This window comes from Ruditapes philippinarum, unplaced genomic scaffold, assembly GCF_026571515.1.
Source record: "Ruditapes philippinarum isolate M1 unplaced genomic scaffold, ASM2657151v2 ctg73_1_1_1_1, whole genome shotgun sequence".
Lineage (NCBI taxonomy): Eukaryota > Metazoa > Mollusca > Bivalvia > Venerida > Veneridae > Ruditapes > Ruditapes philippinarum.
The window spans coordinates 182,986-210,833 of NW_026857427.1; the positions used below are offsets into that span (position 1 = coordinate 182,986).

General features: G+C 32.5%; 1 protein-coding gene across 2 annotated transcripts in view; it reads right to left on the bottom strand.

The window, feature by feature from the left end:
- The window catches only part of LOC132749712 (tensin-1-like), a 95,574-nt gene extending 67,784 nt beyond the window's left edge, over positions 1–27,790 (bottom strand). Inside the window, exons 1-3 of one of the 2 annotated variants that reach the window (XM_060739586.1) lie at positions 27,451–27,790; positions 5,865–5,945; positions 557–631 (exon numbers count right to left, since the gene is read on the bottom strand). In XM_060739586.1, the coding sequence (XP_060595569.1) occupies positions 557–631; positions 5,865–5,945; positions 27,451–27,669 (375 nt within the window). In that variant the 5' untranslated portion in view covers positions 27,670–27,790. The remainder of the gene's footprint in view (positions 1–556; positions 632–5,864; positions 5,946–27,450) is intronic. The other variant, XM_060739587.1, reaches the window with a different exon arrangement.
- Between the last annotated feature and the right edge of the window lie 58 nt (positions 27,791–27,848).

Below are 27,848 nucleotides of genomic sequence, written 5' to 3' on the forward strand. Positions count from 1 at the left end.
TTTAACTAACCAAATTACGACAGTGAAAAATTTAAACAAAATCAGGGCATTGAAAAGTCAATAGAACAAATTGCATAAAAAATGGAAAGTTGCACAAGTATAATGGAAGAAAATTTAAATAATTTCAAAACTTGATCACAGTACTGACTACTGCATGTATCAACTAATCAACAGACATTCATTGTTTTGACTATTCTTCTTCCATAGTACTTCTTTATTTGTAGCATTTTCAAGTTACATAAATTATTTAAAGAAGAAAATTGTCAAAAGAAATTTTTATATTTCTTTCAGACACATTTCTAAGAAAATACAGTCTGGCTGTTTTCTAAGAAAATACAGTCTGGCTTAAACATGAAAATGACGCAAGTCTAAATCCCCTCCCATAATATTGTCACATTTATTATACAGATGTGTCATTTATAAAGAATAGTACAATAGTACTGTTCTAAAATTAAAACAAATGCTGAATTTACAAATATTTGCCGATCCTGTTGTGTTCTATAATGTTATAAAATCGATGCAATATTTCCAGAATGATGACTATAAAAAACCTTACCTCGCCATTACTGCTGCAAACTTTAACTCCTGTTAGAGACAGTACCAGTAATACCTTCTTGCTTTTCTCTACAGTCTGTAAATCATATACAACATTAAAGATATTAACATAAATAAATTAGTATTTTCTTACAAGTTTTACGTCTAACATGCGAATGTATGAAAAAATATATATACAAAGCATTACGACAGTGTTTATCCCTAAACTTCCATTAACGTTTTGTTTCTATACAAGTCTTTGATCACATAGTTATATCCTAAATGCTTCATATTATGTAAGAAAACTATGTTGGTGGTTCTACTCAGTGCAGGCTCGCAACAGAAATAACAAATGCACAGAGAGGCACCTGAGGTCCATTCTTCATCAGTTAAGCTGGATAGTACCTGTATGACCTATACTACAGTGCACATGTGACTTAAAACTCAACCATCAAACCAACTATTCCTTGTGCACGCAGCTGCATCTGTGGTCCTTTCTTCATCAGCTGAATAGACGCTGTATAACCTAAACATTGTCAGTGTGTCTTAAAAACCCAATCATGAAACCAACCATCGTACCTAACTGGTCAATGTTGAACATGTAAGTATATAAATAAACATATCTCAACATAAATCAGTAAATTTTCCAACCATTTTTGGGAAAGGGGCTTAAATTGGGGAAAAAATATGTGTAATATTGGGATATTTGAAAAATTTAAAAATGAAAAACTACTATTATCATCATTCACTTGTTTGCACTGGTGGTATGGGTTGATGTTTGTTGCCATCTGTATGGCTGATAGACCATTAACTAACTTTATAACAGGGATACATAAAATAGGTCTCAAAGAGTTTAGTCACCTTCAGTTCAAAGATAAAATTCATAAACATGCATTTTATCGCTGTATAACTGATTATAAACCCCAAATCAATCATTGTTAAAACAACGAAAACAAATTAAAATGAATTTTGGAAACCTATAAATTCAAAAGCTTCCGTTCTTCTCTGGAAAATTTTATCCAGATTAGTTTATGTCCCAATACAGAACAGTACAAAAATAAACTTTTTACTTAATTACTTTCCGACACTCAAAACATGGGACTTGCTTTCATCCTACAGTGAAATCTTGTGTAAAATAAATGAAGATAAATTTGACATCAATTATACTCTTTTATGGTTTCTCATTCCAGCCTCTAAGATGCAGATTCTTGTTATCTCCTAAAATTGATTCTTTCTCCCCCCCCCTTATATACATTTTGTTGGCATGTTCTAAAGCATGGCCTGGACCCGGATGTTTGGAAATTTAAAAGCTTACAAACTTAAGTAAAATTGTCATAAGGCTGCAATACAATACATCTACACAACAGATCTATTATACAACAATATTGGTAGAAACTCTAGAACACCCCCCTCCCCCCCTCCCCAATTTCCATACAAGATCCTCAATCTGAAACTTATGAGTTCGTATTTCTTGGGGGGTTTTTTTACGCCAATTTTAACACATTATTTGCTCATATTTTGGCAGTTGAATCACTAACCTGAGTTTTCCAGTGTTTAAGTAAACCAGTCATTAACAATTTCTACACAGACTTATAAGGGCTCCTTGATGTACACCTTTGGCCTTTTGCACCTTCATAAGGTAGTTTGACTTTTAAGCTGTTTTGGTATTAAACTGAGTGGACAAACCATTCAATATAACAATTCAATTACATAAGTGGCAGTTACATCTTATATACTGCCAGCCCATGTTTTACAATATGCATGAACTTTCTTATTTTATTTTTTATGATCCAGTTTTGGAGAGACATGCAAGAGACTTGCCATATTTAGAAAGCATGTTCTCCTTAATCTTTGTACAAGAAATGTTTGTAAATTAACACTAATGCAAGAGAAATATTTGTCTAAGAAACAGATCTTGCATTATAAAAACTGCTTATGCAAGTTTCAGTTCCACGTGGCTATTATTTCTAGAGTTGAATTTATATTGGTGGGTAAACCATTCTTCAGATCATGTTATCATAAATTTATATACAGATTCCAGACTGTATTTTTCAGTTTGTCTGCAAAAATGCCTTAAGGCAGCAGAAAAAACACAATAGTTTATTACTACTTTATTAGAAGACTATCAAAAGTTCATGGTTATTTCAGAGCATATATATCTCTGTTCATATATAATCATTCATGAATACACAAGAATAAATAAACTCTCCCTTTCAAAACAAAGGCATATATGTTAGTCAATGTTGCACATCATATTCTGTAAATGAGACAGTAATAGCCGGAGATACCACTTTGGAAACAAGGCCTTTAATCAAACTGTAACCAAGGAAACAGTAAGATTGCCACACGTCAGATTCAAATTGGCAAACCCTCAAACCCTAGAGCCAACTTGCTTCTATTTCTGCTAAATGGATAGCTATAGGACATAACATGTATATAAAGATGGCTCTTGAATGCTATTATTTGACTCAATAAATCCTTATCCGTCCTCCACTGCTGTGTGGTAATGGTGGCTGAATGCAACTCACCTGCCCCTAACTGCTGAGGGTTCAAATCCTGCAAGGGACATTAAATTGTTTCGTGTGACCTACATGATCCAACTAGCTTACAGAAGGTTTGTGGCTTTACTTAAGTGCCCAATCACACTTGGCAACAATGGACAGACTTCCAGCGCCTGACTCTTGGTTTAAGTTGCTTCAGCTGAACAAAGAGTTGCCATATGAATTTTTACAAAACTGTAGTGGCTTAATAATGTATCAACATGCCATCATGTCCTATTTCTAGAACACTCATTTTATCATGTCGGGTCAATGAATGATGTTACAAGAGTTGCATGTATATGGTAATATACAGAGTCTGGGGGGATGAGCTATGATCATTTATTTGACAGATAGTCAATCAGAAAAGTAGATCAAGGAGCAACTTCGCGCGTTTACGAGAGCCAATGTTTTTACATTGATTTCTTCATGTCATATTTCCTGTACAGAAAACTGCAGTACCAATTATTAGGACATAAAACATGCAGGAACACATACAGTGTTTCTACTTCCTGGTAACAGCAGGTAGTCAATGTTTAAATAATTTCATAAACATTTTAACTTAATTGTCTGAACAGAAATTTAATAGCTCTTCCAAAAATGTGTGCTTTGTGATGTGATAGGTCGATCCTGCCCTGAATTTGAACTTGAGTATTTCAACAACAATCTCTTAATGACTTCACTCAACTGCAAGTTACCATCAAATAGCTGAGTCTGCAGTTCTATATATGCATAGCTTGATAAGACGTCTTACAGTTAGATGCTCAATCTTTTGTTGTTTTGTTTTCACTTTTTTCATTTCATTTGTTCTTGTTTTTATTTGTTTTGTGTAAATCACACTGACTTGCACATGCTTGTACTTGGTGCTTTTCCAGCTTGGGAGGTGAAGGAAGACCTTATAGGCATTATTTCAGGCAAGAGTTGCACCACAATTTTCCGTAAGCTTAATTGCTGAACAGCTTCCTCACTTGAAATAACTGCAGGATTTTAACCCACAGCAATAAGGGGCCATTAGTTACAAGTGAATGACCCAAACCACTCAGCCACAGACATCCTCTGAACATTTTTTATTTTGATAATCATTTTCCCTTTAAACCCTTAATTTAGAACTTTACCACTCTACACACCTATTGATTTGACTTAAAGCTTGATACTGTTGGAAGCCAGTTTTATTATTTCAACATAGCAATCACTAGTGAACTTAGAATTATTATTAGACTGGTCCAAATTCAAAGCTGGGCAGATCCATCACCCAAATTGAGTAGAGTTTCTTTTACTTGGGGACCATATACCGTTTTTCATGGAATGGCACGAACTTGTCACATTTGAGGTTCAATGATGTTACTGCCGTATGAACACAATGTCATCTGCCGATGTTTCTAATACATTAATTTAAAATTTGATGTTTCGAGATCTAATACATTAATTCAAAATTTCGCCATTTTCATGTTTAAATGTTGAATTCTGCTTAAGCTGGTGCTATGGAGGCATGGACGTAGTTTGCACTTGACAGTACCGTTCATGAACTGGCTTAATGACAAACCGAGCCGGCAACATTTTCAATTTTGACGTTTTGTACTTTCTTAAATATTATATAGGGAGTCCTTTTTACTCTATTTTATACAGGTTAAAAAATCAGCAACAGACAACATTAATGTTCTCTAAGCCACAAAGTTACATTTTTTTTTAAATACTAAACTTTAGTATATCCACCAACAGTATATACAGACCGATCAAAAGATCTTATATTCATTATTCAGGCCAGTCTGACTAATATCTCAGACGTCACTCTGGTATATAAATATTCCATTACTACTATATACTATTTCTTCAAAAGTTCTGAAAAAGTCTGCGGTAAATAGAAAAGGTTACTAGCATTGATCACACACAGCATATCTTAAATAGAATCAGTTTGAACAGAGATGAAAATCATAGTGACGCATTTCCACTGAAAATAGCCTGCGTATTTTTTACGCTTCACCTACGCCTCAATTCTCTGACAATTTACAAGGCCTGCAAATGCAATTACTACTTAAATCAGTCATTTCAGCCGACAACTGACACTCATAAAGAAACTCCAATTTTCCTTGACAGTTGAAAAATAAAGTAATTTCTATATGCATGTGCCAGTAATTGAATTATGTGTTATGAATGGAATGATTGAAATGTACTTTTACATTGATTTAAAAAACAATGAATTTTTTGTGATATATTTTTAGACTGTGAATTTATGCCTCTGCAAATAATGATCCATGTATGTTATAACAAAAAGTCATTGAACGTGTTCAATAAATATCACATACCCATCATAATGGCATAAAACATGGATCTAAAAATATAATGTTCCTTAAAATAAAGCAAGGATTTTTTATACAATTTTTTTTATAACTTTTTTCAGATAATACTTTTACAATTTCATGTACATAATTATAAAATTGTACAATTGTTTTTTGTTGATACAGACTTTATTTTAGTTGGATTGTGTAGGAAGCTAAAAGCTTATAAACACACTAGGAACAAACCAGTACTGTGCAATGACAGTAAAGTTTCTTCCTCAAGGAAACAATGCCTTGCCACTAATGGAGTTTGAACCCACATGTCTAGGGATTCTTAAAGTTTATGTCTGACGTGTCACCCACTTGGCAGAATTGTGTTTCTACATTTAGATGACATATCAATGAATGATGTATCCAAAAAACATTTGCATGGATTTGAATAATTTACATATTGCATTGTCTATTTATATACATGTAATGCATATGATTTCATATGGACTGTATAAATCATACTTACATGCATGCTTTCTAGCTGCCTCTGTACAAATTCTGTTCTTGTTGTCTGGTCCTCACCACTCACAGAAAATGATCCAATATACTGAAACAAGAAAATGATCCAATATACTGAAATGAGAAAATGATCCAATATACTGAAATGAGAAAATGATCAAATATACTGAAATGAGAAAATGATCCAATATACTGAAATGAGAAAATGATCCAATATACTGAAATGAGAAAATGATCCAATATACTGAAATGAGAAAATGATCCAATATACTGAAATGAGAAAAATGATCCAATATACAGAAATGAGAAAATGATCCAATATACTGAAATTAGAAAATGATCCAATATACTGAAAACAGAAAATGATCCAAAATACTAAAATAAGAAAATGATCCAATATACAGAAATATACTGAAACAAGAAAATGATCCAACATACTGAGAAAAATGAACTAATATACTGAAATGAGAAAATGGTCCAATATACTGAAAAGAGGAAATGATCCAAAATACTGAAATAAGAAAATGATCCAATATACTGAAATAAGAAAATGATCCAATATACTAAAAGAGAAAATGATCCAATATACTGAAATAAGAAAATGGTCCAATATACTGAAATAAGAAAATGATCCAATATACTGAAATAAGAAAAATGATCCAATATACTGAAATAAGAAAATGATCCAATATACTGAAACAAGAAAATGATCCAACATACTGAGAAAAATGAACCAATATACTGAAATGAGAAAATGGTCCAATATACTGAAAAGAGAAAATGATCCAAAATACTGAAATAAGAAAATGATTCAATATACTGACATAAGAAAATGATCCAATATACTAAAAGAGAAAATGATCCAATATTCTGAAATAAGAGAATGGTCCAATATACTGAAAAGAGAAAATGATTCAATATACTGAAATAAGAAAATGATCCAATATACTAAAATGAGAAAATGATCCAATATACTGAAATAAGAAAATGGTCCAATATACTGAAAAGAGAAAATGATCCAATATACTGAAAAAAGAAAATGATCTAATATACTAAAATGAGAAAATGATCCAATATACTGAAATAAGAAAATGATCCAATATACTGAAACAAGAAAATGATCCAATATACTGTAATGAGAAAAATGAACCAATATAATGAAATGAGAAAATGATCCAATATACTGTAATGAGAAAATGATCCAATATAATGAAATGAGAAAATGATCCAATATACTGTAATGAGAAAATGATCCAATATACTGAAACAAGAAAATGATCCAATGTACTGAAATGAGAAAATGATCCAATATACTGTAATGAGAAAATGATCCAATATCCTGAAATTAGAAATTGACCCAATGTACTGAAATGAGAAAATGAATCAATGAACTGAAATGAGAAAATGATCCAATGTACTTAAATTAAAAAAGATCCAATATTCTGAAATGAGAAAATGAACCAATATACTGAAATGAGAAAATAGCAAGAAGAGCTTTAGTAATTTCTTAGTATTAGGCATCCAATTATGCATGAAATGGATTTTTTTAACAACCTTAGAAAAGGGTCACACAAGGAATACACATATAGATCTATTTTTTAATAATGTTTTTTTGACGATAAAGACCCAGGGGTTTTTGAGAACAAGTAATAAAGTAATATGCCAACAATCCTAATTGTTCTACATTTAAACTCAAGTGAAGTGTACTTATATATAATAACATATTTATAATCAATAAAACAAATTCATAATTAATATAGATCTATATTTTATCGAGGTCACATTTTTTCCTGTATTTTACACCCACCAACAGGAAGTGCAATATTTCTGCGGCACAATGGAACAAAGTGTTCTATCATAGATGCCGTTAAAAAAGAGTAATGATTTTCCAATGAATTGAGGGGATTATACTGAAAAAGATTTTAAAACCATTCAAATCAATAGTTTTTTTTAAAGGATTCAGTCTCATAAATGGATTTACACATGTAAAACAATAAAAAATTTAAAATGGTAAATTTATGACTTTTTGAAATACTAACTAGTTTTTCATAACCTTGTAAAAACCCCCACATGTGTTGGATCCTTGGGATATTTAAAATTTTATCGCGTATGACAAAACCCACATAGTGCAGACCACCCCGCGATCTGTGTAGTTTGATCAGGTCCCCGCTGTTTCTCTTACCAAAACCCCATTTCAGGTAAAGAAACTGATACAAAAAGCATGGTCCCGATCAGACTGGCGGATGCCGGTGGCTGGACCATGCGGTCGGAAACCCCCTAGTTTTGGGTTTTGTTTATGACGCGGTTTTATTTTAATTCCAACTGACACTGTGGAAGCATAAAGGGGGACATTCCACTTTTTGGGGGAGGGTACCTTATGTCCCCCTTTCATTATAATCAGAAAACCAAACCCAACCCGAGTTTTAGACCACCAACCTCTAAAGCTTTAAAATAATCCTTTTGTACAGAAAGAACACTGTTTTAAGTTCCGATGGGGTTCAAACCCCCAAGTGGGCTGGGGAAATGATTTAAGTTTTGCCCCCAACCCGGAGGGGAAAAAATTTAAACAATGGTAAAACAGATGGGGGATGGGTTTAAAACAAAATCCCATAATATTATAGATAAGTTTTTTAAGTAAACTGTAAATCATAAAGTGTGTGTAAACTTTCTTTGCGTGTATACAATTGCTTGAATTATTTTTCAGTGATAAGAAAAGAAACTCATAGAAATTAGACTAACATGCCAGACATATAAAATGTAGCAAATAATAAAATACAAATAAACAAAAAAAGGTGAAAGACCCTATAGATTAGTAGTAAGTTAATCATAAATTTATATGTTTTCCTGGCGAATATCCTTTGTTAAGACATGGCAGACGGAGGTTCAGATATTGACAGATAAGCCATGTTGGCAGAGTAACAATTTCCACGATAATAATGATCCTTCCATATAGTTATACAACCAGACATTACTATAGTACCAACCAGCCGTTAATATCTAGGACTGTAAGCATTTTGTGTCATATCACATCACTGTGCAACACAACATAACATCTTTATAAAGGGGTATGCCCAAACTTTTACTACCAACTGCACAGGCACGAGTATCGGACCTGGGAAGAAAAAATATGACCAGATTGATAAAAAAACCTGTGTTCATCTTAAAAGTGTCAAAAAAACCAAAAAAAAATGTAAATAATGACCACCTTTAAAAAATATACTATAAGTTAAGAGAAGGCCGGAAACTCCAGATTCGAGCCTACGAGCAAGGGATTCATTTCCCGGGCCGTTGTGAAAACAATTGGCCAGACAATTAAAAAAAACTTTTATCACTATTTCACGTTTATATTAAGCTTCAAAATGAGACCAACCCCAAGTCTCTAGCCCTTCCCGTTCATGAAATATCTATCAGGAAACGAGCGAATTCGTGCTAAAAATCCTTGGTAGACAGAATTGCGGCACAACAATTCGGTACGTAAACATAGACTAATACATGTATGTCAGCTGAGTATGGGTCAAAATCACTTGAATTTACTAAATAATATTACTAAATACATTAAGTTGGACCACTCACAACCGTCAGTAGCATCTGATACACACGAGATTCGAGTTTCAAACATTTACACGGTCTTTCAATCGCTTTCTACGCCATTAGGCATCCTTGTGTGAAACGTTGCGGTTTTCGTTGCTATTGGCCAATCAGAAGACTCGTTACAAAATATCGAACAGCTGATTGACAATGGCGTAGAAAGGAATCTAAAGACCGTGCAAAGGTTTGAAATTCGAATCGTGCGTGTATCAGATGCTTATGACGCTTGTGAGTGGTCCAACTTAATGTATTTAGTAATATTATTGAGTAAATTCAAGTGATTTTGACCCGTACTCAGCTGACATACATGTATTAGTCTATGTTTACGTACCGAATTGTTGTGCCGCAATTCTGTCTACCAAGGATTTTTAGCACGAATTCGCTCGTTTCCTGATAGATATTTCATGAACGGGAAGGGCTAGAGACTTGGGGTTGGTCTCATTTTGAAGCTTAATATAAACCTGAAATAGTGATAAAAGTTTTTTTTAATTGTCTGGCCAATTGTTTTCACAACGGCCCGGGAAATGAATCCCTTGCTCGTAGGCTCGAATCTGGAGTTTCCGGCCTTCTCTTAACTTATAGTATATTTTTAAAGGTGGTCATTATTTACATTTTTTTTTTGGTTTTTTGACACTTATAAGATGAACATAGGTTTTTTTTTATCAATCTGGTCATATTTTTTCTTCCCAGGTCCGATACTCGTGCCTGTGACCAACTGCACATACATTCACAGCTTTTTATTTTGAAAAGAAATGAAGAATGCGAGTGAAGCAATTTCAAGTGACTATCAATGTGCCTATACATGTAAATGCCTACAGGTCATGTCAGCATGTTGATCTCATATTTCGAACAGTGTCGAGCTTGGCTGGGCTGCACGGATGGCAATAAGATAAGTCATTCTTGCAACCTGATTCCTTTGGACTGAATGGTAGCTCTGAACTTGAGCTTTTTATTTAAGCCAAGTCGAACAGTTCCACTGGGTGACCTGGTGAGTTAAACCCAAGAAGAACAGTTCAACTGGGTGACCTGGTGAGTTAAAGCCAAGAAGAACAGTTCAAATGGGTGACCTGGTGAGTTAAAGCCAAGAAGAACAGTTCAACTGGGAGACATGGTGAGTTAAAGCCAAGAAGAACAGTTCAACTGGGAGACATGGCGAGTTAAAGCCAAGAAGAACAGTTTCAACTGGTGACCTGGTGAGTTAAACCCAAGAAGAACAGTTCAACTGAGTGACCTGGTGAATTAAAGCCAAGAAGAACAGTTCAAATGGGTGACCTGGTGAGTTAAAGCCAAGAAGAACAGTTCAACTGGGAGACATGGTGAGTTAAAGCCAAGAAGAACAGTTCAACTGAGTGACCTGGTGAATTAAAGCCAAGAAGAACAGTTCAAATGGGTGACCTGGTGAGTTAAACCCAAGAAGAACAGTTCAACTGGGTGACCTGGTGAGTTAAAGCCAAGAAGAACAGTTCAAATGGGTGACCTGGTGAGTTAAAGCCAAGAAGAACAGTTCAACTGGGAGACATGGTGAGTTAAAGCCAAGAAGAACAGTTCAACTGGGAGACATGGCGAGTTAAAGCCAAGAAGAACAGTTCAACTGGGTGACCTGGTGAGTTAAACCAAGAAGAACAGTTTCAACTGAGTGACCTGGTGAATTAAAGCCAAGAAGAACAGTTCAAATGGTGACCTGGTGAGTTAAAGCCAAGAAGAACAGTTCAACTGGGAGACATGGTGAGTTAAACCCAAGAAGAACAGTTCAACTGAGTGACCTGGTGAATTAAAGCCAAGAAGAACAGTTCCACTAGATGAACTGGTGGAAGAACTGTACTGGATCACATGATATATATACCTTTAACTGAAACTGCCAGGTGGGAAACTCTCGGAGTAACTTGACTCATCACAGGTGAGAACACTTCACAAACCTATTACCTCTTTTACAGTGAGTATTTACTGCTTAATTGATTGGTACTGAAAACTGCTGAATTGCTTCCACAAACAAACAATGCATGCACTAAATTATAATCAGGTTTTGAAGAACCTGATAACAGTATTGAAGCTAATATCGAAACTAGTAGTTTTAATAAATTTCTTATATATCACAACTCGGTGTTTGGATGTGTTGCTCTCCCCTCCCCTTTTATTTATCTGTATCACATTTAATGAAGTTACATTACAGTAATATACCCTATCTTGTCTTTAATAAGGCATTGCAAATGATATTGTTACAAAGAAACTGCATTTTGATAAGTTAGCAAAAATAGTCAAGGATTACGGACCCTGATTCAAGATGACACATTGAAATCTTATCAAATATAATGATGTCACAAGGGAAAAACATCCTCTCACACGATGAAAATATACTAAAAATAGGTATCCAAAAACTGTCAAAACAAAGCGATAGCAGCCTCAGGTCATCACGATATTTAAACCATATTAACCGGCATACGGCGATTTACAATGATTCATTAGCATTCGTATTATCCTTGAGTGTAATAGACGTACATGTATATTTAATAATAGAGTATGATAATCTATAATTGTCTATTATAATGTGGGCTTATTAATTCCTACTGTCAATATTGTATTAGTGCATAACAATAAAATTTAAATTAACCAAAAATATACTTGTATGAAAACTTGAAAGAAGTGATCTTTTTTTCTTTTTTTTTTTTTTTTTTTTTTTTTGTATAGACATGTATTTCAAAATTTACTTTCGAAAATTAAAAGCTGTTCAAGAAGGCTCATTTATCCTAAGCACTGAAATGAAATAAATATCGTAAAAAAGTTCCGGAGCTAATCATTTCAGTAGGTCTAATATATGTATAGAGTTGATATTATGCACAGTCATATACTTAACAAATATATGAAGCTTGAATCCTTGCTGATTCCACTTACGAAGACAAAAACTGCTAAAATACAATGCATACGTACAGTGCAATCTACTTAATTATCAAAGCACCACAAGATTTCAATAAAAATATAAAAGAAAAATCATTTTTTGTGGTGTACACTTTCAAATAAGAACAATGAATTTAATGGCAGTCAGAGCCATGTGATAATTTATTAATAAATGCTACATCATACAAGAAAATCATGCACAAAGGAAAATTCAATTTTTAAAATATCAAAGTCTAAAAATGTCACAATGTTCCCACATTCTCCCATTATAAACACAAGTGTGAATAATTATAATGTTGTTGACCCTAAAGCAGACACAGGGCGTGTAGCAATCTGATTAATTATCACAAACAAAGCAGTTAATCGGTTATCATATCTGGTAGTCACATGTCAATCATCTACAATTAGTGAACAATCAATTGGTAATCTGCCATAACAAGGCTCTATTTAGAGATAGGGCATCTATAGACAAAGACATCATAATAATAACAATACTACTAAACAACAGTCACTCTCTCTTCTTCTGTCTTGGTGTATGAGGAAGTCAGTGGTCAATATGATGATCTCTTCCTGAATGAAAGGAGATTGCACCAATCAAACCCTAATACCAAGTTAAATATCTTATATGGACTTGTCAATCTTTTTAAACTGAACAAAACAATTTATCATTTTTAAGGAAAATTTCATATGTCTAAACTGAATAGCCAACAGTGCAGACCATCATCAGACAACATAGATCTTGTTCTGGACTGGTCCCATGGGTAGTAGATTCAGTTGCTGCCAACAGTCCGAGTTGCCTGGCAAGAGGATCGGACCACGGAGCCACAACAGGATTACAAACCCGCCGCTCTCTTAGTATTGAGCTAAAACCACTAATCAAACTAAACATAATAATACATTTATTGAGCTTTACAACAACATCATTCCATTGTAAATTTACAAATTCATTTCGACAATCTGCCTTCTTAGATTTACATTCCTATAAATATAAAACTGACTGAATTTCTCAAGAACTCAATATGTAGAAATATTCCTAAAAAAATATGCAAATATGGCAAAATTACTGAAAATCATTAATAATGCAATTGTGCAGTATACAGAAGCATGAATTATGTAAATATTACCATGTCTTTATTACAAGAAACACAAGAATTTCACAGGAGAAGTTCTGGAGAAAAAACAAATCGCAAAAAGCAGACGAAACCAGAAAACTTGGAGCATATTTATTTTAATTATCTTGGACAAAGAATCATAGGAGCTCAGATCAGAAATTAGAGCAATTGTTGTGGTATGTGTTATTTTAGACAAGGATGCAGAAAAAGTACAGAATAAAAGATTTGATAAAACTGAAGAATTTCATAGAACAGGTGAACAAAGCAATGTAAGAAATATTAAACAGGTAAAGGTAACTGATCTTAAACCCTTTGAACAGAAGCTAGGGAAAACAACTTGCCTGAATCACCAGTAACAAGCCAGGCCAGTCTGCACTACATTAACAATCTATCCGAGATCAATCATTTACCGGTAACATTTATTTCAATCAGCATTTTGATATCAAAAACTCACAGAAACATTAGATATATAACTTCCAAAAACAAAGCAGGCTTTCTACTGCCTCTACCAAAAAAACTAGGGAAAAAGTAGGGCATTTTTTTACCAAAAAGTAGGGCAAAGTAGGGATTTCTGATGTTAAAAACTAGGGATAAAGTAGGAATTTCTTACCGTTTTAGTTAAGAATTAGCAAAACATACCATCACCGAGACCACATCAGGCTGTGTGTATCTTCAGTTCAGTCCATGCTTGAAAGACAGGCACCTCATAGGCAGAATGTTGCTGAATGTTTTGCCAAGAAACCATGAGCAGAGCTGAATCAGTACTAAGGGTGTAGTACTTAAGTACCAGTACCAGTACTTGCCAAGTTTTGCAGTACCATTTCCAGTACCAGTACTTGATTTTAGCTTGGTACTGCAGTACCAGTACTTTTTTGGGGGAAGTAATTAAGTACCAGTACTAATACTTTCATATATTCATCGAGTGTTTGAATAAATACACAGTGTCATTCAAAATAATTGCAAACATTATTCCACAAAGAAATAAAATCATTTACTTTAAAGTTGCCATTACATTTTTACAACTTAAATGAACAAACATACTTTTTACAAACAATAATCATCATATATTCATGTCATATGTTATTGTTTTGTAACCAGTCAACTGTAATACAATGCAATAATCTTACATTTTAAACCCACCAGTCTTTTTGTTGCCTTTTACACCTTCACACCTCTGTTCAATTTATACCAAAGTAAATAACTTTTTATGGTGCTAACAATATCACTTGAAATATGATTATTTAGAATAGAAGAAATTAATTAGTGTTTATTTTGCTCTTGTTTTTACTAGTAAAAACAAAGTAATAAGATTGCAATAAGGATATTTTACCAGTAAAGAGTTATTGACTCTGTTTATCTCAATTTAATTTTACTTTCTTTGGTGCTTTTTTATGATGAGTAATATGTTAACATTTGAAGGAATATTGCAGCAAATTATTTATAGATTTGATAACTTACTTTTTCACAAAAATAAAATAATACATGGAATTTACAGCTTTACTTTATGAGTAAAAATAATGACATTTTTATCAAAACCAAAAATACTGCCTAGTAATGCAGTAGCAGTACCACTTTTTTAAGACAGTAATGCAGTACCAGTACCTGAGTAGTAGCAAAATTTTGTAAGAGTAATTCAGTATCAGTACTTGCAAAATTGCTCCAGTATATACTGCAGTACAAGTACCAGTATTGCAGCTCTGACCATGAGTCTTTCAAGGATGGACATCACAAGGAGACACTAACACACCTTAACTACTCAACTATTGCAACTGAAAATACAACTGAAATACCATTTTAAATATCTTCTTTTTTTCATTTCGTTTCAAAATGAAAAAGTAGGGATAATAGGGCTATTTCAGAAAAAAGTAGGGCAAAGTAGGGATCAAATGAAAAAAGTAGGGAAAAGTAGGAAAAGTAGGGACCAGTAGAAAGCCTGAACAAAGCAAAACAAGTTTAATTCATAAAAGTTTAGCATAGTACTGGAGCACTCCTCTCCATTCAGGGGCAGTCCGAGACTGTACTAGGGCAGTCCTATCTGTGCTGGGACATTCCTCTCTGTGCCGGGGCAGTCCTCTCCGTAACCCTGCTAAATTTATGTAATGGACTTGCCCTGCTTTAAACTTGGGACAGTCCATATAAAGTTTAATGGATTTCAATAAAAAAATACATGTACAAAACATTTATTGAGCAATCAGCAGACTGGTGAGACTGAACTACTGGCTAAGGCCATTCCATTAATCTGCCATCAGGATAAAGAAGTGTGTTAGTTCTAGTTATACAGTGTCTTCTTTAAGATTTTCATAAAGCACTGGAAAGCATGTAACTATAAAATGACATAAAGGCAGAGACATGGTTAATATCTACATCTCTGATAAAGGCAAGAAAGTTACAATGCAAGTACAAGTACATATGTAAACAATTTAAGGGGGCAATTTGAACTGGCCAGAAAGTTAGAATTCCCCTAAGGGTCTTTACAATAAGATTACAATTATCTCCAAGTATCTAAGATGTTGATCACAAGTTGTTCCTTTGTGGTAACAACTGGCTGTTAACTTTGCCGACACTTTAGGACCCCCCTTGGGCCAACTAATTTCATTCTCATCATAATTAGATCAAACATTTTCCCTTTTATTGTAAAATTGTATGACACTATTAAAGCAATGCGTAAATAATGTGGTTTAACAAGTAATTATACAATGAATGTGTCAGAAATCAAAAATCTTTTTATATCATAAATCTGATATATATTTTAAATAGGGAGTGAGTATATGGACTATATGCATCAGTTAAAAAATGACATTGTATCATTTTTAATCAGAATCAAAACTTAAATAAAACGGTCATAAAAATACACAACTAATTAATGATTTATAATAAGTTTTCATTAAAAACGTTAAAATGTTTTCCTTTTAATAAAGAATGGAAAGGCAGGACTGAGTTTTGTCCCAATTTTAGTCTACACCATTATTTAACTTAATTTAAAATATTCGCCATGACAAAATACTGTATTAAAACATCGTAACATTAATGGATGACACGGATACAGCAACACCTCTCGTACACAAATTTTCACAAACAAACATTGAAACTTGAAACTTGAAACTTTTTATTTACTTAAACGCCTATTTTTACAAAACATTCATATTCAATGGCGTTGTACAGCAATAATAATGATAATAAAATACTTCTAATAAAATACTATTAAGAAATGGTTACAGTGTTATGAGCAGATATTAAGAAATTATTGAATGATTTTAAATGAAAATGAGTAAAATGGTATCAATTCAAGTTAAGAACATATCATGCATCAAGAATAATAAAAAATTGATAAAAGATTACTAATATCACATTGAAAAATCACTTTTAGAATATACTACATATCACAGCTATGAATTTTAAAATTTCAAACGTCATTTGCGCTTTTTCACTTTTGAATTAAAACAAGTTGAAATAGTCCCTGAACATGTGGGTCTTAAGATTTCTCTTGAATGCTTCTATAGTGTTACTGTTTCTGATTTCTGTCGGTAATTGATTATACAGTTTAGGTCCAATGTAACTAAAGCTACGGTCTGCGAAAGATTTTCTCTTATTGAAAGGAACATTGTAACAATTGTCAACACATTCTGATGATCTGAGAACTCGTTTTGCAGATTTGCTTTCTAAAAGTTCGGTAAGATAATCTGGTGCGTTTCCCTTCGAACAATTGAACATGTAAGTTAAGATTTTAAAACTTATTCTTGCCTTTACTGGCAGCCAGTGAAGATCGAACAAAGCTTGCTTAGAGCTATCATATTTACTTCTTGAAAGAACTAACTTTGCGCACATATTTTGAATCCTTTGCATCTTTTGTAAATCACAGTTTGCGATACCGTATAAGATGGAGTTACAGTAGTCTAAGTGAGACATTACTAAAGATAACACAAGAGTCTCTGTCGCTTCCTTTGTGAGGTATTGTCTTATGTTTTTGATCCGCATAAAATTTATCATGGCAGTTCTACATTTCCGCTTTACGTGTTCTTTGAAGTTCAAATTTTCGTCGAGGAAAGCACCAAGATATCGAATGCAGTTTTCTTTGTTGATGGTATCGTTTACAATTTTGATAGATTTAGTTTCACATTTGGTAAGTTGTTGCTTACTCCCAAACATAATGAATTCGGTTTTTGAGGTGTTCATTTTCAACTTATTAGAATTCATCCAGTTGTTCGTTGTTTCGCCAGCGTTTTCTAAATCACTTATTGTATTCTTTTCACTGTTTTGTATATTTGGAGAAAACGATTTGTCCATAGTATGGTCGTCTGCGAAGCCACGAAGTGTGACCGTCGGCGGAATGTCATCGAAAAGTGTACCTGCATAGGCGAGATACAACCAGGGCCCGAGACAGGATCCTTGAGGAACAGAACACTCCAGTGCACGTGACGTCGAATATGCCGAGTTTACATTAACCCGACAACTGCGTGGGTGAAGGTAGGAGTCAACCCAGCTTAATGCGGTAGAGGTAAGTCCGTATTGCTTGTTGAGCACGTCGATCAAAATGCTGTGGTCGACCGTGTCAAACGCGGCGCTCAAGTCAATGGCGATTAAAGCAGTCACTTCCTGTTTTTCCATTGCGCCGAGAAGGTCGTTCACAAGACGCAGAAGCGCAGACTCACAGGAATGATTTTTTCTATAAGCACTTTGATTTGTGGGTAGAAGTTTATGTTTTTCAGCATGTGAATTTAACACTAATAGGGCTGCTTTTTCAATAACTTTTGAAAGAAACGGAAGATTACTGACTGGGCGATAATTCGAATAGATCAGATCAAGTCCAACTTTTTTAAGCAATGGTCGAACTACAGCCTGTTTCCATTTCTCAGGAAAGATGCCTTGACTGAGCGATAGGTTCACTAATTTAGTTATCAACGGAAGTAATTCAGTCAAAAACATTTTCAAGACGACAGTTGGTAATACGTCGAGTTCACACGATTTCGATTGCATATTGTTTATGATTTTCTTCACATCATCTTCGGAAAGTTCGTCGAATTTTGGTAGATTTTCCACATTTTTGACCGAAGGTTCGTAGTTCGGGTAAGTTTTCAAAGATTCTCTGATTTTAGAAATTTTGTTCATAAAATGGTCCGCAAACGAATCGGCAATAGCATTGTCACTCTCGCCGCTCGGCATAGGATTTTGTACTTTACTTCCGGTAATTTCTGTCACAAATTTATATAATTTCTTTGAATCGCCTTTAAACTCCGAAACTTTTTCGCTGAATGTTTGCTTTTTCACTTTTTTAATTTCCATAAAGTATTTATTCCGGGCATTTTGAAATGAATGATAGTCCTCGGGTTTTTTGTATCGTTTCCATGTTTTTTCTGCTTTCCGAAATGATTGTTTCTTTTCAAGAATTGAATCACTGAACCATGGCTTTGGAGCACGAGTAATACGAGTTTTCTCTGTGACTGGGGCATGTTTGTCCAAAATAACTTGAATTTTATTCTCAAAATCACATACATATTCGTTTATGTCTATTTGTTCAATTTCTAGACTTTTCAGATCTTCTGAGAAAGCATCTTTATCAATATTTTTATAGTTCCTAAACGAGACTGTTTCACTTTTGATATTTTCCTTTTTTATTTCAGTCACAATTTTGACAACACAATGATCTGATAAAAATGGACCCTGTTCACATGATTTTATTTTAACCCCATTTTCTTGTTCAGTTATTACATTGTTAAATAATTGTGCGTGTCATCTCATCTAGCTGTCGGCTAAACACAAATTGTTTAAATACGGACAAATTACGATGCCGGGATATACAAAACATACACATTCTGTTTCTTTTGTTTCGTAAGGAAATAATCAATTTAAACGTTAAAAAAAACAGCATTTCATTATAATGCCCAAATTTTTTTTAACCCATTTATAAAAACTGACAATAGTTTGATTAAAGACATATTATAATTAAAACATGGAAAAATATCTGTACTGAATGAATACAATGGCAGATCTGACTCTAATGTTAAACAATCAATCTGGTCTGTCAGTTTTTCAAACTCTTTCATCAATTTCAAGTAATTAGAAAATAACTAACAGATAATAATTATACATGTATATGCATAAAATTATGGACCAAAATTACCAGTAAATCAATCGGTTTGAACCCCTGACTGTTTATGTTAAATGCAGGCTATAGAAGTTATAACTTCTCCAACTACACCCACTTAAACCCCAAACCACTCTTGTACCAAAGTACTTAAATCATATTATGTTAATTTAAATATCAAAAGTAAAATTTTCTATTATAACAGGAAAGCATTTCAGCAAGCATCAATACATTTATATAATACTAAATGCTAGGTCAATTCATTCACTATGTAGGAGTTATTAAAACTTTTCAAGCTGTTTTTTTTTCATTAATCTAAAAGCAATGGTTGCAAAAAAAAAGCTTAAAGATATCCATTTATAATATAGATGGCTACGTTGGTGTTAATGATCTACTAAAGTTTAAAACATGTTTATATTAAATGATTATGGGAGCATTTTTGATGTCTTAAAAATTTAAATGATCAATTTTAGCTTTTTTTTATCAAATGTTTATTTAAAACAGAAATCTTTTACATATTGTACCATATGAATAACGTATGATAACCCCTTAGCTCTAAAATGGCCTGACCGGATGCCACTTGTGTAGAGCCACTGCCAGCTATCAGATTCACATCCAGGCAGACTGACCATTTGTAAATTGTATCAGTCTATAATTGTTTGTTTGGTTTGGTTTTAAGGCACACTAACACAATTTACCAGAGGGTCATATGGCACCGAAACAGGAAAGATGACTATGGCTACAAGCTCAAAGCAACACACGGGGTTAAATTTACCAGACCAGTGCTGGAACTAAGAGACTTGAATAATAAATTATCGAAACCCATTTATTTGCCTCTTACCATCATGCAGGGATAAGCGGTAGCTGCAATTGAGACTGATGCCTCAGCTCATTGTTAGCACTCACTGGACAAGACTGCTATACAAATTTAGTATGTTAAAGAGTATAAAGCTATATCTAATGAAATCATTTTTTACAGAATTTTTATATCAACAATAAAATTGTATTGTCTCCATAATCTAATGGTCCATTCTCAAAAGAGCTGTAACATAAAATGTCTCAGTTACTCAACACACATGAATATTGTACATAAACAGAATAAAATATTCCAGAATAAAAATATTATGCTGCTATTTAAAGTAGGTTTTAAAATTTAAGCAAATTGATTTCATGCATGTGCAATTGGCTTTTGAGGCAAAAATAATACTTTATTTCTCTCATACAAGCATTTTGGAAGATCTCTTTTACAATTCAACGAATAATTTTTGCAGCAGATATATACATCTTCAAGCTTTTTACACTTTTAAGGCATTTTTTTAGGCACCGATAAAATTTAGCTTCTTCATTTGTAACAGCCACCAAAATTAGTGTCAATATATCATAACACTGATATTAACACATATACAACTTTATTTTTGTATTATACTACATGTAGGGACGGTATTAAGATCCGACTATTATTCACAGATGACCTATTCACCATGTCATGAATCAAAAATTTAAAGGGGAAATGAATGTATCAACTAAGTTAACCTCCAGTTCGTCACCTGTCATGTTGATTACCTAGTTATTTACAACTTTACTAGATAGTTTGAACAACAATTTCAGTCTCCAATTCTCAGCTGTATTTGTGTATTCTCTTGTTTCATTAAATATTACATTTTGTATTTTGTTTTAAAGTTCGTATTTTTTAATTATGTTTTGTTCAGTTTAGTCATAAAGTTACAGTAAACTCCGCTTATAACGAACTCATTGGGACATTCAAAATCTGTTCCTTATATCCGGAGTTCCTTGTAAGCATATAGCGAATTAGTTCCTTGTATCAGGAATTTTTATAGCGAACAGAGATTTACATATAACGAACTGATTGTTAAACATTGTCCACCATTTTTAAGAGCATTTGATTAAGAATAATTAATCATTTATTTCTTTTTTAGACACAATACCCGAGAGCGTACATTTTGGAATTTGAAAATCCTTTGCTATTTCAGTTTTAGTTTTACTCCCTTTCTCAATTTTTCATAAAACATCATATTTTGTTTCTTAACTCACTACACTGTGCTTTTTGTTTTCTTTCAATGAGAAGAATAAACAAGATTTTTCATTTTTCTTCCTTTTATATTGAATATCTTCTATTATATTTCAAGGGTGACTTTAACTAATAACATATATATTTCTTTTCATTTCAATCAAGCATACTTTGTAGTTTTCTATGGATTATGTTTGCAAGCATGCGTGATTATGTTGAAAACCGATAATTATTTTACTCGAGCAAACTATTAAAGAAAAGAAATTATAGAATAAAGGGAATTACCGTTTCATTTTTGTGACAAAAACTCAAGCTAAAAATATCCTAAATAGAAAACTATTACATACTTCTATACAAATTCATTTTCATATATTGAATTACATACAACAATAAACGGTACATTCAGAGAGTTTTATTCCGTGCCAATGAAAACGAAAGTTGAAAATGCGGGATATATTTAAGAATAGACGATATTTGGAGTTCGTTATAAAAGTGTAATTTTATGCACATTTAACTAAATTGGGACTAAAATATGAGTTCCTTATATGTGATAATTCCTTATAACCGTGTTCGCTATAACCGTATATTTTTATATTAAATAAAGAAGGGCAAAATTCGGGCCAAAATAAATTGTTCCTTATAACCGGAAGTTCGCTATAACCGTGTTCGCTATAAGTGAAGTTTACTGTATATCTATTTATCTAATGAAATGTTTTAACGAAACTTATAAATGGTAAAATTATGATGTTTCTATAATATTATAATAATTATTGATTCTCAAAAGAGTTTTAACAAAGAATATCTCTGTTATTTAATACACATGAACAAAACATGATTTTCCTTACAACTGTTAATCAATCCTTACATTGAAGCATTAATTTAATTTTCTCCACAAGTGCCTGCCAACTTCTCCACATGAACCATTTGAAACAGCAGCAACGTACAAATAAAGCTAGACATATTAATATCAACTAAATTGTCACAGAAAAAAGCAAATAACAACCAAGATTTATAGAGAAAATCCAAGGTAAAGAAGACCTAAACAAGGAACATTATATATAAAATAAAACATGCATCCAAGGTTCATTAAAAAGGACATTACATGTAGATCCAAGGTAATCGCTAAATTCTTTTCCAAACTTAATTGGTATTTCTGCATTTTCTTTGTAGAATAAAAGGTTCAAGAATCCAAATATCAGCTGTAATATTTTTATTGATAACATATTTACCTGGATATTGTCATACTTATTGTCTGATAATTATGTTACATTAATAATATATATACATGTATTACTGTTGAAGAAAAACAAAAAGACAACAGTGAACTGATCTTCATTTTTTTACCAATATCTAGCTAGCTTAAAGCACAAAAATGTTAATATAGATGGATTGTTTATAATTCAAGGTCTGAAAAAAGCAAACAAACACCAAACTTTTCATTCATTCATCCCTAAAAAAAATGAAACCTAATACAATTGTACATTACATACTAATAGTATTAAAGACATCAACATTATCTTCTTCAAGTATATAATAGACAATGGAATATCATCAAGCTAATAAAATAGTATATACACAATTTATTGTTTCTACTGTTGGCAAGCTAACCAACATTGTACATACTTTATTATTGACATATCATAATGGTCTGGCATCTGAACCTTGTCAAAACTGTATATATATATCCCTGACAGGTTCATCTGAGGGTGTTTCTATGAAGGTTTGCAGATGTTTTCTTGACACTGTCACATTATAATAATGCTGATAGCTTGTTTTTTTTTCTATATCCATTAAGGTGTACTTAATAATAACATTATATGTAAATATGAGCAAGCATCAAACTAAATAGTCAGGAATATTATAACCTCACATGTTTTCCTTTCAATGTAATATTTTGTTGGTTGACAACCTTGAAATTACAAACTACTTGTCATATTGAAACCATACTTTCATACAATAATATATATTTACAGATTCATATATTTCAATACACTTCCAAAATTTTAAGAAAACTCAAAAAAGTATAAATTTGTTAATCTTTAGCGTCATTAATTGGTTGCTGTACAAGCCTATACACTGAATTAATCTTTTCTAGCTAATCCTTAACTACTGCATGACAAGATGCTTGAATCTTCAAAGATGTTCCAGTACATGGCCTTATACAATAGATTCTAAAGTTTTGTCTCAAATATATATCCGGATTTTCATTGGTCAATATACATTCTAAGTCATAGTTACACGAAAGTGCATTTAGCAAGACACTTTATGAATACATTTCTACCAGACCAAATAATTATTCTTATTTCTACGATTCTGACAGATACCAATTTGACATAACAGTAATGCACAAGTCTAAATCTTGAAGATGAGATGAAATAATTGCATATAAAAACGATAATAGATAATAATGATAATAACGCACACACTTTCTTTATCACTTGTTTACTTAATAAAGCGTAATTTGCAAGAAAATGTCATTTCAGTGGACATAATATGTCTATCTACATTTGTATATTTATGTACTGCCCACTCCATCACGCATCTTTGTCCACAATCATTTTCCTGATAATGAAAATGTGTGCCATAAATAGTTTCACAATGCTAAGTTAAGTAGTTAATTATGAAGATTATCTTGATGTTATGTTTTCTATAACTATATGAGGCAATCACAGTCATTTAAGTATTATGCAAATGAACTTAAGCACTTTTTTATTGGCTGTATCCAATTTCAAAATCTATGTCATTTTGCCAGGCCACAACTTAAAGACGTGGTTATTAGATTCATTGTGGGGACTGGCACCAGATTTTTTTCCATATTTAAATGATTTATTTATCACAGAAAAATGAGGGAAAATAATTTGTAAACATTTTCAAATATCTCAGTTCTGTATTTTTAACTATTTGCCAGGTCACTTACTTTAGTTGACGAAATTGCTTGCCAACAGTATAATGAAAATCTGGGCTGGAAAAATTTGATTTTGACTAACTTGTCCGTTTTTATCTGAAATATTTTGAACTTGTCCATATGAGGTATAATATTTATAAATAATTGTAAATTTCCACTTGTCTGTATAGGCTGTAGGACAACCTGGGCAATAAGGACAATTGATTTTGCCACCACTGAGCCTGGTCAGACTGCATGGATTTACAGGCTGGCCTGGCTCTATACTGGTCGCAAAGTCAACTCTGACATTTCCAATCCCAGCTGTTAAAAGTTTACATTTATTACCGTACTCAGCCATATAAAGCCCCTATATAGTCTATAAAGCAAAACATCATCAAGTATTTGAAAACATATGTAGTGACAATGTACTGATCATGCAAGTGCTTGAACCTGCAATGACCGCAACATTTTTTAATACAATATATAAAATACTATAATCTTTATGACAAATCAGACTTTACTCACAATATTGTTTGTAAATATGTTCTTAAATATGACCTGATAATGATTAATAACTGTTTTTCGAAAATAAATATAAATAAAGCAATAGTTGGGTGACTGTCATATGAAAACTACTTGTAACAATCCTGACATCATTTCTTTTGTCTCTCTATAAGCTGATTAAGCTCCAAGCAGTTGTTTTTTCTCTGATCTCATAGAACATCAAAGAGTCTTTAAGAACTTCTCATAAAGTATATGACAATCACATGGTATGGTGGAGTTTTTTTTCTATGATCTTATATAGATAAAGACAATAAAAGATTCTAAAAGCAGGCCTACAGGAAATGGTTGTAATAGACCTATAAAACCAAATAAAGAGAAAAAATGTAGAAGGCTGTTTTAACAAAAGAAATTTTATCAATATGTTTCTTTAAGAAACTTCATGAGATGAAATTTGCGTAGAAATAAAAGTGAGATGTCAATGCAATTCACATTACATGTAAATGTATTCGTTCATAAGTTTCTAATTAAATTAGAATTGTGTGCATAGGACACTCCCAAATTAAGGATGCTCCCAAATACCAGTGTCTACTGTTAAGTTTTATCTGTTTTATCAGTCAACAGACGGACGGACAGCAGGAGTGGGGACGGCATAAAAAGGGCAAATCTATATAACACCCATTACATGTATGTTGGGGCATAAAAATTACAATTCTCCTATGTTTGGTTTAGTTTGGTTTAGTTTCTTTGGTTTTACAGTGCACCAACACAATTACAGTCATCTGGCGCCGAGACAGGAAAGATGACTTTGACTAACCTTGGGTGTTTCATGCTTAAAGCAACTCAGGTGAGGTCAAAACCACCTCACCTGCTGGAGCTAAGAGATGCATAGACTCTAATAATTCAAACCCATTTAGTCACCTCTTACTATCAGGCAGGGATAAACTGTGGCAGCGATTCTTATGCCTCAACCCTTAAAGGCAACCCCACTGCCTCAAGGGTACTTCTATTTTGAGTCAAAAGCAAAATTTTCAAAATTGAAAATTTAAACAAACTTGCTTTTCTTTGATAGTGTCAACTGCATAATCAAATTTTTGCACATGTATATTATATACTTTTTTGGCTTATAACTAAGGTATCTGGAGGCGTTTAAAATATGTATTCAGCTATTTAGTTTTAAGTATATTTTTACTTATCAGCTAAGAGTGACTGTGAATAATAATTTAAACCCTATATTATAATTATGCTACATGTATGATATACATTCATAATATGGGTTTTAAATCTAATATCCAATTATATATCCTATACTTTTATACTGAGATAATAAGTAAATTATATATATAGTGTCCAATAATTTCTATACAATATTTTCTTAAATTCTTTTCAAATGACTTCTAATTATCATTGGAAGTAATGGTATTCAATGAATGTACAGAGTAAATTTTATGAGAAGAACAACAAATATGTCATAATTATTCTGGTATTCATTTTCACAACCTTGTCCTAATAGTAACAAATATTGATCTATGGTATTAGAAGCTTAAATTGCCAAATTTACAACTTCAAATTGGTCTTTAAATATGTACATGTATATATTGTTTAGTAACACTTGTTACCAATATAAAATACCTGTCTTTTGCAAATTTACTTCATAAATTAAAAGTTTTTAATAAAATGTATACAGTCATATATATATATACATGTAGATAATATAAAGTATGTGTGAACATAGTCCTACATATAGGTCTTTTTTTAAGAAATCATTCTAATATTAAACATTTAAAACCATTGTAATTGGTCATTATCATAAAAGTGTGAGTGTGAGTAAATAAAGTTTATTAACACTATGTACATGTATAAGGATGCTAAGGACTCACTAATAATATGATAATATCCTACTTCTGCCTGTACTTCAGCATAAGGTTATAAATGGTAACACAAGCTATAAGTACTTAACAGTAAACCACAGAATAATTACCAAACAATAAATATGCTTAGCTTCAACAAGGCATTTCATATAAAACACTGGACACTACAGGTAGTGAGGTATAGATTAACTTTAACATATACATTTTTGTATAATTTTTATGAAAAGTGAAATATAAATATCATTCTATTTAAAAAAAAAATGTGTTGATTTTCCTTACATATCATAAGAATTCTCAAAAACTGTCATGCACATGTATGTATTCAAAGTGATCCACAGATTCAAAAAAACAATACAAAACAAACTAAACAGAATAATACAGGCCGAGAAATTAATGAATAACATCAATTCAAAATAATTTTTTCACGTAATTGCATATTAAGCATTTATTAAGTAAATAAAAAAGTTACATTTTTTCATCTTATCATCTTAATACACTTAGCAACATTTTGTTGGCTGGTGGGTAAAATTTACATAATTATATCAACGCAAAAAATATCGATAACAACCTTTTATCAGCCTAAAAATACTATCATTCCAATTAATTTAATGGGAGAATAAATGACAATTAATACCTCAGCCTGTCTTGCTGCCGTGGCCCCGTCATCGGTTCCCACATTTACACTCTTTAGACGAAAACATGCACCATCCGGTAACTCTTCCGGAGCGAATTCCTCTGTCATTTCTATGCTCTCACTTTTCGACGACTCGCGTTCCGCATGTTTAGCTTCCTTTTCTTGAAATTCCTTTTGATCCAACTGATCAATAGCTTTCTTTGCTCGACCTAAATACATATTCACACACGTTTATCTTTCTACTACTTAAAATCGCGAGAAAATATCAAAGGCACTCAGCATCTTTTCTTTGTTTTGCTCCAATAATATACAAGCCAGCATCACTTCCGGGTTAAAGGCTGTCCTCATTTCCGAATGAGGTCACTGAACCTGATAGTGGGCGGAGTTTAAAGAGCGTG